This window comes from Haliaeetus albicilla, chromosome 14, assembly GCF_947461875.1.
Source record: "Haliaeetus albicilla chromosome 14, bHalAlb1.1, whole genome shotgun sequence".
Classification (NCBI taxonomy): domain Eukaryota; kingdom Metazoa; phylum Chordata; class Aves; order Accipitriformes; family Accipitridae; genus Haliaeetus; species Haliaeetus albicilla.
Window position 1 is genome coordinate 25,106,718 of NC_091496.1, and position 12,355 is coordinate 25,119,072.

The 12,355-nt window shown below is 37.9% G+C and overlaps 1 protein-coding gene across 8 annotated transcripts in view; it reads left to right on the forward strand.

Moving 5' to 3' along the window:
* CADPS2 (calcium dependent secretion activator 2) overlaps positions 1-12,355 on the forward strand; it is a 323,617-nt gene that overhangs the window by 299,889 nt on the left and 11,373 nt on the right. For all 8 annotated transcript variants that reach the window (XM_069802016.1, XM_069802017.1, XM_069802018.1 and 5 more), the window contains one exon: positions 633-740. In XM_069802016.1, the coding sequence (XP_069658117.1) occupies positions 633-740 (108 nt within the window). The remainder of the gene's footprint in view (positions 1-632; positions 741-12,355) is intronic.

Consider the following 12,355-nt stretch of genomic DNA (forward strand, 5'->3'; position numbering starts at 1 on the left):
CTTGGTCCTTCCCTAGTCATCCTCCAAGCTGATTGTGCCAGTGCACCAAGTTTCAGAAAAATAGGGGTACATGTCTACTCTCACACCAACCTTTCTGTGCTGTTGCTCTCAGAGAAGTGCTTGAACTTGGTTTGAATTGAAATTAGTAGAAGCTAACCTCAAACACAAAGTTCAGCTGTACATTGAAAGCGAATTGCAACAAATCTGAGGCAATGAAAAAGGAACCAAATGCTTTTTTAACCATTTTCCGAATGTGATAGCAGGATCTTGACCTTGAGGGAGAGGTAGCTATGAGACCCTCACTAACAAAAAAGGGGAAAATGTCCAAGTTTGCCGTTGGTGTTACCAGAGCCAAGACTGCATTCCATTACATATGGCAATGTAGATTTATGACTCAGAGCATCCATAAATTATAACACTGAGAACTTTATTAATAGTGAACCCTCCTGAACTTCATGGCTAACCCAGAATTCATAGCAGATTTAGTAAATACAGTTTATACATGTGTTAACATTGTACCATAATCTCAGTTTTCATTATGTTTAAGTATAACTTCTTATAAGTCTCAGTTTTTGAGTGGTCTACCTCTTTCCCTTCCCACTACTTTCTCCCCTTACTTTATGTCTCCACAGAAACCAGGGATGGATCTAGCAGACACCTACATTATGTTTGTTCGACAAAACCAGGATATACTTCGAGAAAAGGTCAATGAGGAAATGTACATAGAGAAGTTGTTTGATGTAAGTAACTACCCTTGCAAAGCTTCCTGCTATCACAACTACATCAGAAGGGATAAGCTGCATTTTAATGGTATAAGATGTTCAGATGTTCTTCTTCCCTGTTGATCATTTCTTATTTTAGTTTTTATTTACCATCTTCAGCTGTTAAAGTGGTCTTTCTTTAAACATTTCCTGCATGAAACTTTTAAGCGCTAGAAGGCATAAATAAAATTGGTAGAAAATTGTTATTTGAAATAGTCATTTTTCCACTGTGAGTAGTCCAGTTTTATTCCATCTTTTGATTTTGAATGTGTAAAGGAGGGAATTGGATTGGTGTGGTTTGTGGACTCCATTGCAGACCTAATTTCCCTAAATAAAGAACTTATACATATCACTGCCTGCTTGTACACAGAAAGATGCCAGTTACGCCAGGTACATCTATGGGTTTTACTGGTACTTTCATGGAATGACTCTTAGAATTTTGTTGTATGTTTTTTTAGTTTAAGACTTAAAATTTCTTAAAGTTTACCAAACGCTTAGTGAATTGTTGAACTCATTTTCAAAATTCTAATCCTGCTTCTGCAAGTTCAGAGCAATCCTTGTCCTCATACTTGAGGCCCACACATTGCTAGCCAGCCTGTATCTTCACAATCATTTCCCTCAGCTTTGATACTGGCTTCTGCAGCCTCCCTCCACTCATGCCTTTGCCCTGATTCCTCCTCTTTTTTTAGAAATGATCACCTACTCTACCAAAATTTTCCTCATACAAGGCTCTCCTATAAGGCTGCTAGCAACACTCTTGGGCATATTTCTGCTCATTCAAGTTCTGACCACTAATTTATGTCTAGTATGTCCCTTTCTGAGTTGTCTGAAGGAGAAGCTGTAGGCAGCTGAAATTGTGCCTTCTATATAAATTCTAAGTGCTACACGTGTACAATATGTCTAAAATAAAAGTTATTTTATTATAAACTTGGATCAATTTACATGATAATGATGTCAGTCACTTATAATTATGTAGGAGTTTGAACAGGGAAAGAAGTCATCTCTGGCACTGTGCAATGCAATTTATTACAAAACAAATTCTGGAACATAATACAGACTTTGAAATGTATTTATTTGTGTGTCATCTCCTAAGTATTTTAGAAAGCTTTGCTGGCAGTTTCATTTAATTATGCAAGTTACAGCAAATGTTTTCATAACAGCAATTCACAGCCTTTACTGTGACACTACAGTTATGGCAGTCACAGAAGGTCCCATAACATAGACTCTCAGCCATGGTATGTCATGTCAGTGTTTGTTGTTTGTTAGACTGGGTGGTCAAAATGAGACTTCTCTCTCAGATTTTATATTTCCAGACACTCCCAAGCAGCTTTACAGAAAAAAGTATCATCTGTTTTAATAAGCTAAGTGCTAATATGTGTGAAAAGAATGATTTTATAAAAGCTTTGATGCCCTGCAGGGGTAGAAAAATTATCATCCATCCAGCTGGCACCTTCACAAAGCACTAAAACCATATTAGCAACTTCTGCTTCAGTTTGCTTTTGCACTGAATCTGCAAGCATATGTTTCATTTTCAAGTTTCTATTTTTTGTTTTTCTTTGGGGTTATTTTTGCTTATGTTGTAATTTTCTGAATGTTAAAATTATGTGCCTAAGGCCAAGTCTTAACTCTCACTGGAGAGACCACATTGACTTTGTTGATTAGACCAAGCCTTAGGCTATGCCCGTAGCAGTGAACTGGCCAGGGCCTGGGCACAGGCCTGAGAACTAGCAAGTGACCATCCATACCATTAAGTGATCAGCATGGTTCCTGGTGTGATTTTGGGTTAGGCCAACTAGCACTAAACCAAGGACAGGGCCTCCGTAAAATTGGGTTAGCATGGGTCAAGGACCACTTCCAAGTTTCATTTCGGCAATCAAGCTGTTCAGCACAAGAAAACATCTCCCGTATGGATGCAAGTCATGACACAGCACTTGCCTTTGAGACGCAAAACCATTCCTGTCCTCTTTTACTCAGTACTACGCATTGTATCCTGTCATGGCCAAGGCATGTAGCTGTAAGAAAAGAAAAAAGGTGTACGTGATAAGTATTCTGTGTATCAAATATCTATTTCTATCTTTATCTTTCTTTACATATGGTGGTATCACATTTCTACATAACATCACACTAGGAGATATAACCAGTTGGACAGGTTCAGATAAATGCATTAACAAATACATAAGCTCATAGCGTGCAGAAATTTAAAACAAAGGCTTCTCACTGTGTTAACTCACCTTTCCTGAGATTAATTCCGATTTAGAACAGTATGACTGAGCAAGATTTTGCCTGTGATTTTTGGAAGGGTTTTTTAAATTAGTGATATAACAAAACCTAGGTACTGTTTATAAATTCAATTCTATCAAGTTATATTTCAATAGAAAGAATAAAATATATTCAGATTTTTATGTAAATATACTTCTAGCAGTTCAACTGGCTACAGTTGTAGATCACAGTTGATTTCCCCTTAAAGTACATTGTATTTGTGTCAGATAAGAAATCATCAGCCAAGCGAAATAGGAAGAGTGCATGTCTGTGCTTCAGCCAGGGAAACACCTCATCCAGAATAACCAAAAAAAAAGAGATTGTTCTGTGTGCTAGTGGTGTTAGTTATAAATATAGACAAGCTCAGGCCTTGGATGCTATTTTAATCCCCAAAAATGTATAATTACAAACTATTTATGCACAGATTTCATTGACTTGATTCGGGGCTGCTATATAGTAATAGTTATTACAGTGACCAAGAGAATGGGATAGCTATCATATGAAGTAATGTACATAACAAAGAAGATCATTTAAGTTTAAGAATAGTATTGATAGAAGTACAAATGTCTGCCCGTAGGTCACAATATGTTAAGGCTAGAAGTTGGAAAATTTTCTATGTACCTGACAAGTCTCAAACGAGGGAGAACATAAAAAATTGTTTTATGGTGGTGTTTGATAAGCCTCAAAAAACACTGCCATGCTATACAAAATATGAAAATCAGGAGAATGAAATTTAAGCTTGTGATACTAATCCTTACATATGAGAGAGGCTCAAATCTCCAGGGAACTTTGAAAAAAGACAGGGCTGCTGGTTTTTTGGGCACCATTTTTAAACCATTTAAATCCTATGCTTCAGTACCTCTGCTGATCAGGCAGCAGAACCAAGGTGGTTATTTTTTTCCTTCCTTTCCTCTGAAAAACTTGGCTTCTGGTTGCATTTCATTCTTACCTCCTCTGGAAGGGGTATAGACAGCATACAGAACAATATGGCTTGGTGCTCCTGGTAACACTGGTCTCTCCCAGGTCAGTGTGCCATCTTCTTGTTCTCAAAATTAATCACCAAATTTGGCATCACAAAGAGTTTTTGCTTGGTCAGTTTGTCAGAGAGACTTAGGACTTTTTGTCTTCCTTTGCGGTCTGGGAGATGGTCTTCTTCCTAAGGATCAGCTGGGAATTTTACCTATCAAATTCCTTCCTGTCACAGGAACTCAGGACGTTTATCTCCCCCTCTCATGCTGTAGCAGCTTATAGTTGTGCTTGCTTGTTTGTTTTTAACACCACCGATCTTAAAAGAGCACTAGAAAGGTTTTGTGATGTGTTGTACACATGGATGGTCTGCAGTACCTCTGGGTTAAATGTCTGCTCCATGTTCATGATTCCCAAAGGCTTAATCATTCAATGAATGATCGATGTGATTCCTTGCAATCTCATGCTCCGCTGAACTAAATTAAGGCAATGAACTTACACTGGGACAGGTTTCTCTAACAAACTCAGATAAAGCAAACTTTTCTACCTTTAATGCTGCAGTGACTCAGGTAGATTCAGTGTATAATAACTAAATCATGAAGACAGGCAGTACAGTGTTTGTTTAACAATTACAATTTTTAATTATGATTAAAATCATCACCCACGGAAACTTTTTTAAAGTTTAATCACTTAAACCAAGAACTCATTTTTTTAAATAAAGTTTAGTAAAATGTTTTAGAAACAAAGTTGTACTTTAATTTGGTTGTTTTTTTTTAAACCAGTGTTTGAAAAATACTTACTTTCAGAAAAGGCTGTAAAAGTAGCAGTTGGTGAATGGGAAAATGAAGTATTTAGAATAGAATTACACAAACCTAGAATAAATCTAAAATACTAGTAATTCTTACTAAGGCCCCTCTTATTTCTAAAGATAATCTGCTTGATGGATGACGTAAGAACATTTGTGCAGCCTATCAAAGAACAGTGTTGTGTATATGATCACAGAATTAACAGATGTAAAAAATATCCAACTATGAAATTCCTGTGGAGTCTAGTTCTACACTATCATAATCAATGGGAGTTTTACCATTTACCTTTGTAAATGCAGTGCTGTGCCCATAAACGTGCCAGGTTATCATCACTGACTAGACTTAGATTCATGTTTCTACTGGAATTTTTAAGATGGGACTAAGTCCTGAATTCCTGAGCACTTTAAATTACATTAGACTTATAAATCTGTTTCCTTTAAAACAAAATAGGATTTTGTTGACAAACCAGCTTAAAAAAGATAAGTCATTTTGCATAAAACACTTTTTAAAACATCAGTGCAATACTTACTTTCTGTATAGTTCCTAAGTGCCACTTGGATAGATTCTCACTTTCTTGTACCTTTTAATTGCACGTGAAGTATGGATATTCTTGTCTAAACACAGAAAAAATTCATTTCAAATATTTTTTCTTCATAACCCTTCTTGGTTTATTTGCCATTAAGAGCATTATCTTACAGGTTATATTTGTGTTGGGTCTGTTGTGAAAAAATTATAGTATAAACAGATGTGTGATTACAATTTTATTAAGACTATATATGCAATGAAATCTTTATGCAGTAATTGATTGCTGCTTTGAGAAATAAAGAATGGTTTAAGGGAGCAGTTTTGACACACCAATGGTTAGCTGTTGATACAACTTAAGGGCTTTCCAATTTTTTTAGACTTTAATTTCTGGGAAACCTTTGCACAAGTGTACCATAAACACATAAAATAGTCAGAGTGCACATCCTGGAAGGTCGGCATTGGCAAACAGGTCCCTTGGTTAACTTGTACAAGAGGGTACCTGTTAGCAGGTGTTGACTTTGGCCCTGATTGCCCATTTCTTCTGGGTGTTAAACTGGTGTGGTGTGACTGAGTAGTCCTGTTGACTTCACGGGGACTGCTCATGTCGGAGAATGTCCGTGGAGTTGTGGCCTCGTGCAGGGTAACAATTCAACAAGCAGTGTAAGAGGTGGTAATGGCAGGGAACTCCTACAACTTTCTCTGGAGTGCAGAAAGACTGAACGTCTTTATGTGTAGTATAAACGCTTAAGCAATCCAGATTTACATAGCTGCTTTTGGCTTTTCTATTTCAAAAATTCAGATGTAATGTGATATTCTTTTTCTGTCAAAAAAATGCTTATATTTTGTCTGGAATGTTAATTAAATGCTAGTAGTGTTCCCATATCACAACCATTACTTTCCTTTTCCATTAGTAGCATGGATGGACCATTTAAGTTCAATGATGTACTTGAGGTTATTTGAGGTAGTAATTATTCTCCAAAGATTACTGTGTTATGTACTTCATTCCATGCCTAAATGGAGATACGAAGTACTCATCTGATTAATTTCTGTTTGCCATCATATCTGCAAGTACATTTTTAGCAAATGCTTTATTCAGTTGCATCTTTTCTATAAGTCTTCTGACCTTTTACAAAAAATGTGTTAAAAATGTGCAAATGCTACTCCCTGGCAAGTGAGTTAATCTTCAGCTGGTGTTACACAGCTGAGAGGAACACTTATTTTAGATGTGAGTTTTCCATAGTGCCAACTCCTTGTGCTGTCCGTGTCTACCTCAAAAGCACCGTTACCATAGTATTAAGTATTCAACAACATTTTTCTAGAAAACTTTAATTGTGATTTTTTTCTCATTCTCAAATTGCTTCCTGTCATGTTAATTTTAATAAGTAATCTTCACTTTCATTGTTATGTAATTATTTGCAAGTGTGTGATTTGACAAAAGGTCTACTTTTTGATCTAGATTATATGCCAAGGCAACTTCAGCAAGTTGAGACTAGGTAGGACTGGTTAAAGGCCACATTTGAATCAAAAGCTGTGTTTGTATTAACCTCTGAGAAACATGAGAGGACCGTGCCTAATTACTTAAAAGAGACTCCACAAAAATGGATTGTAGCTTGTTGATCTTCTTATTTCTTTGATAACTCAGAATAATCTTCAAGAAATATGTGGGCTTCTTTCTCAGATTCTTGAAATTTGATCACAGTGCAAAATTGTCCTTTGGCGCAAACCCAGAAATACACATCTTTGCATGATGCACCTGGACATATGTGGCAGGTCTGGTAGAATCAGCTAATTAACAACACAGGCTTAAACAGGCACCTCATCTGGCAGTGTAGTTAGTTGCCTGATGGTGCTCAGCAGGATTTGGTAGTGCTTTTTATTTTTCTATCCTAATGGTCTGCTGCCCACCTAATTTTGCCTTATTGTCAGCCACTACTTACCGCAGCTTGAGGCCCTCCCAGGAGGCTAAATTATTATCAAAGGATTAGGGAGATGTAGCCTTGCAGCTCTGACATTTCTGATTACTTGTCTATGCCAGAACACTAATTAGCTGTGACTAATTAAGAAAAATGTTCCTGCCATAGAAAACCATTTAAAAGAACTGAGAAGTAGAAAAGCAATTGAAAAGCTGAGCAGTACTCAGATTTGCTGATGCTCTTTAGATTTTTACCAAAGTCTTAACTCACCTTTAATTATGTCTAATATTTTATAGGCTAAAATAGAAAGCTCTTGATATGAGAACCACTCTGCAGTTTTCTCTTGATCTAAAGACATTCTTGTAATTTTAAAGCAGTTTGTCATGTCTTTTTTGGTAAAAGAAAGAATTTCAGAGAAAACTGTAGGCAATGTCACCAAATGTGGACTGAAAAAGTTAATTATATTAACATGCTCACATATGTGAAACTCTTCTGCAAGATGGAAGCAACATCTTGCAAATTTACTGTTCAAAGACTTTTCTGAGTTCATGAAATTATTCCTGATGTTTTCAAGTAGATTCACCTCATTTTTGGAGATAGAAATCTCTATAAAAGAACAGTTCATTTGAAAGCTGAAAAATGTAACCTCCATCTGATTTCATATAGTATGTAAGTTTTCTTTGATTTTTTTTTTTGTTTTTTTAATGGAATATGCTGAGAAAGGAGTGCCCACTCTTGGAGGGTGCTGATTATGCTGCTATGAATCCAGCAAAGTTCAGTACTGTTGAAATCAATAGGACCACAACACACTTAAAGCAAAGCATGTGCTTCAGAGTTTGCTGCTTCAGGATCAGAACATTCAGCACTTGTAAGCTGTTTTACACTGTAGCTGAGAGTGTGTTCTCTAGAGGAAACCATAACACAGTGGCTGGTTTTGATATGTTTCTGATATGATACATTTTCCCACTTCTTCATTTTTTATGCCATTTTTAATTTCTGAATGTCCATCTTGTTGGGTACCAAACAGCCCAAATAGATATAGATAGGGTTTTCTCAAGACATTATGTATCCTGTAGTTCAGTTTGCATTTGGTATTCACAGAATGGATGTCTGACATGTTTTTCACACTAATTCAATCATATTATTTAAATCTTCCCAGCAGGGGAGTAAGAAACTATGAAATAGATATTCTGATATCTTTCTAAAAGAGCTTTTTGGGTATAAAAGGGAAATAGAGAGTTATTTTTCAGGTCATTAAATCTCATATCCTGATACTCAGAATTTCTTATGCTGTCCTACTCCCTAATTTCCCTGACTTGTGTGAGAAACTCACTTTGGAGGGGAGGGGGGAGGGGGTCATGTATAAATTGCTGTGCATCATGAGTCAGAGAGGAAAAAAAAGATGGAAAAAAATCCCAAACTCAAGATTTTAAAGCCCATCTGACTTTTTTTCTGAGGGCATTTTATCAGTCAGGCGTGGAACTATGAGTGGTTTTTGCTTGTTTGTTTGGGGAGGGGCTATAACATTGGGAGCTTCCAGTACAGTTTCCCCATAGATATTTCTGGTCTATGCTGTTCGTTCATTTATTTAACTTAGTTAAATGCATCTATCCATCACTCACAGTATCCATTCACTAAAAACAATAACAATTCTATCAAATAAAAGAGAACTCTTTCCAACATCTAGGCACAATTTAGTCCTTTAACCTTTTTATCCTGCTAGGCACAAAGTAGCAGCATCTCATTCCAGGCACTGCGTGGTTTTTTTTTTCCTTATCTAGATGGCTTGAAATGTGTCTAGCAACTTAATGGAATCAATTGAGCGTGGACAACTATAAAAATATAAAATAGCGCTGAAACTTAGATGAGTCTGTCAGTAAGTGTTAAATGTGGCTGCAGCTTTCACATTCTACACAGTCAAGAGAAATCAATAAGGATTGTACCATTTATATTGTCTTACCTAATGTTTGTTCACCATGAAGTGCCAGGCACAAGCACCATCTAGGGAATATTGATTTCCTGATGTACTGTAATTCACACACGTATAAACAGCAGGAGAACCTTGTGGCTTCTCAAACCTTACTTGTGGGTTTGATATTTATACTTGTATTTCATTTGGGTCAAGCTTAGTGTAAAAAGGAAAATAAAGCAAAACTCTGCGTCAGTGTTTGCAAATAGACACACAGGCACATCTTTGATCATATTACAAGAAAAATAGTGCCAGAAAGTGTAAGAATAATCTAGTTTTACTATAATGAATCTGGAGTAACAGAAAGAGGTTGCTGTGTTGTAAATCAAAGTAGTACCAGGTGAGGATGCTGCAGAGTGCTCTGACAAAGTCGGTGATACATCAGTGGAAAGAGCTTCTTAACCTGTTTGATCACAGGGAACTGAAGCTTTAGTGCTGATGTAAATGGGCAAAAGTGTTGAATTATATAGAGATTATTTCCTTTAAATAATTTTAAAGTGTTTCATCATATATTTTCTTAATTTACATGGCATTGACTATCCTTAGTACTTAATCTGTACTAAAAGTGTTTACAGCGTGCAAGAAAAACAGTACGTATAATGAACAGAAAAATCAGCTCAAAAAAAAAAAAGCAGCACAGCTGTAAAATCTGCATAGCTGAAAGAGTGCACACAGGCAGTAGGGTCAGAGATGGAAAGGAGCAAACCAGGCACCTGCCCAATCCAAGGACACTTTCTCCAAAGAGATGAGGGGAGGAGAGAAGCAAGAGGGAGGCGGGAGGCTGGACCTCTCTCTGTACCACATTAGCGTTGCTCAGTGTGGTGCCCAATCGATGCGGTGTAGGAGAGGAGCCGCTCCACCACCGTGCAACTCCCGATCAACTTCACAGCTGCATCCAGCCCTGTCATATGCCACTACAATAACATGCAGGGTAAACGGATGATGAGTCCAGACTGCTGAGGTGGAAAGAAATGAGCTGCCTGTAAATACTCACCCAGAGGAACGCAGGTTGTTTTAAATACGTTAATTAAAATACGTACTTGACCTCATTCCACATGGAGCAGGCAGTCTAAATAGAAGACTCTAGGACAAGAACTACTAACATGGGGGTAAAAGCTCCAACCTAGACTTTGGCCCAACTTCGGTCCACCTCACTTTTGGTACATGGTGCAGAGACGAAGAATATACTCGCCTTAAGGGAGAGCTGCAGCTCCCAGGAGGTCTCTTCCTGTGGTCCTTTTGGTGATGCCTCACTCCAGGGACTCCCTGAGGAGTCCTGGATGACTGGGCAAAAGCAGAAGTAGGTGTCCCAGTTAACCTTACTGGCAGAGGGAACCTGCACCTTACTCAGATTATGCGTGCACTTACTTAGGAAGACTGCTTAGCATTTGTGCAGCTAAGCGCATTCGTAGGGTTTTTAAAACTAGAGCCTGATAGCAGGAGGCTAGTGCTGTAACGAGTAACAACTTGGTCATTTTTCATTATGTTCATTTGTTTATTTTGAGGATCCAAGCTGGCTTTCGTTTCAAGGTCACTGAAGTGGTGTTCCTCGTTCTGTGCCTTGGAGGATGTTTGCAGGTATACCCAAATTGCAACACAACAGGCAGTATTAGCAAGACTGACAGTGTTTGCTCCAGAGTTTTAGCATCAGAATAACCTATGGAAGTACTGTTCACAGATGCACTGCGTATCCAGGGTTTGCGCTGTTAGTCTTTCACAGTCATGAGCGTTGTGTTGGTACCTAGTGTTTAAAATCAGAACAGCAACACTACATATGTCCAGATATGGAAGGAAGTTATGCATGTCTAATTTTGCAAACTTCCAGTTTCCAAGCACATCTACCATATGTGAAGAAGCCAGAAAACAGCGAAGGTCACAGGCATTATAAAGTAGCATAAATATTGTAAATTGCTGTTTAGCAACCAATATATAATGCAGGGAGAGATGAGTACTGCATATTTTTGTATTAAAAATGCATATTTATTTGTGAATTGAGAGCAGTTCCATAGCAACTAGCCAGCTTCTAATTATAAGCCTAAAATATGAAAAATTGACTTTCTTCCTAAAAGATAAGCTTTTCATGTGTTAGATGTTCTTTGTTATTTCAGAACAATATCCTTTTTGCCTAGAAGTTTCAAAGATGCTTAAGATGCTTTTAAGTGAGCTCCGTTCTCTCTTTTTTCCTCACGACTGACTCCAAAAACTAGCCTGCCTAATTTCTTTCCTTGTATCACCAGAATATCTTATCCAGCAACTGTTCACTTGTTTGTTGTCATGAGTCCTGCTGAACAGGGTCTTTCTGTTGAGCTCCTTTCCCTTTTCTCCCAGTTGCTTTCGGAGTGACAGTGGGAATCCTTCATTCAAATAGGCAGGGAAGAGACTGACTAGAGACTAAAGTGTTTGTTTCATCAATTAGTCATTCTTAAGAAAAAAAAAATGGTTTTTGAGCTCCCTGAGAGGTTTATTGGAGTAATGGCACAAAAAAGGCAGAAGGAAACCAAAGGAAGAGTCCCACTGGAAGGAAGAAAACCTTTCTTCCCTGGCCAAGCAAGGGTGCCAGAGGCGAGTTAATAAATCTGCTACAGTCACATGCATATAAAAAGAAAGGGGAAAAAAAAAAGGGGGGGGGGGGAGAAAGATGCAGTTTGTACCCAAACAGAGTTTGTAATTTGAAATGACCAAGCTAAAGAAATCTTGGTCCTGATTGCTTTGTCACAAGAAGTATGAGTGTTGAAAGAGACAGCAGTATGTGGTTTCTTTCTCACTTTTCCTTTCCTGGTACACGTAGCTGTAATTTAGGCTGTGAACATTTTTGCACATTCCCAAGCCAAAGTTCAAAACTTGGCTTAGCATTTCAGGCCTAGAGGAGGAATCAAAACACGGAAGCTGAATAAAAGCCTTAGATGTTTCCAGAAAGATGCCTTGGTAAGTGATGCCGAGCTTCAGAAGCATTAAGACACTGGTGGGGTGGAAGAGCTGTGTGTCTGGGGCTCTGTGCAAAGCAGGATCATGTAAGGGAGCACAGGGCTTGGGAGCATTATAGCAGAAATGAGTGATACAGCAACAGGGGGGCTCTTGGACAGGTCCTTGAATGAAAATGGGGGAAGGAACTGAAGCAAAATGGGGAGCAGAGGTGAATACAGTTTTTTCATATGA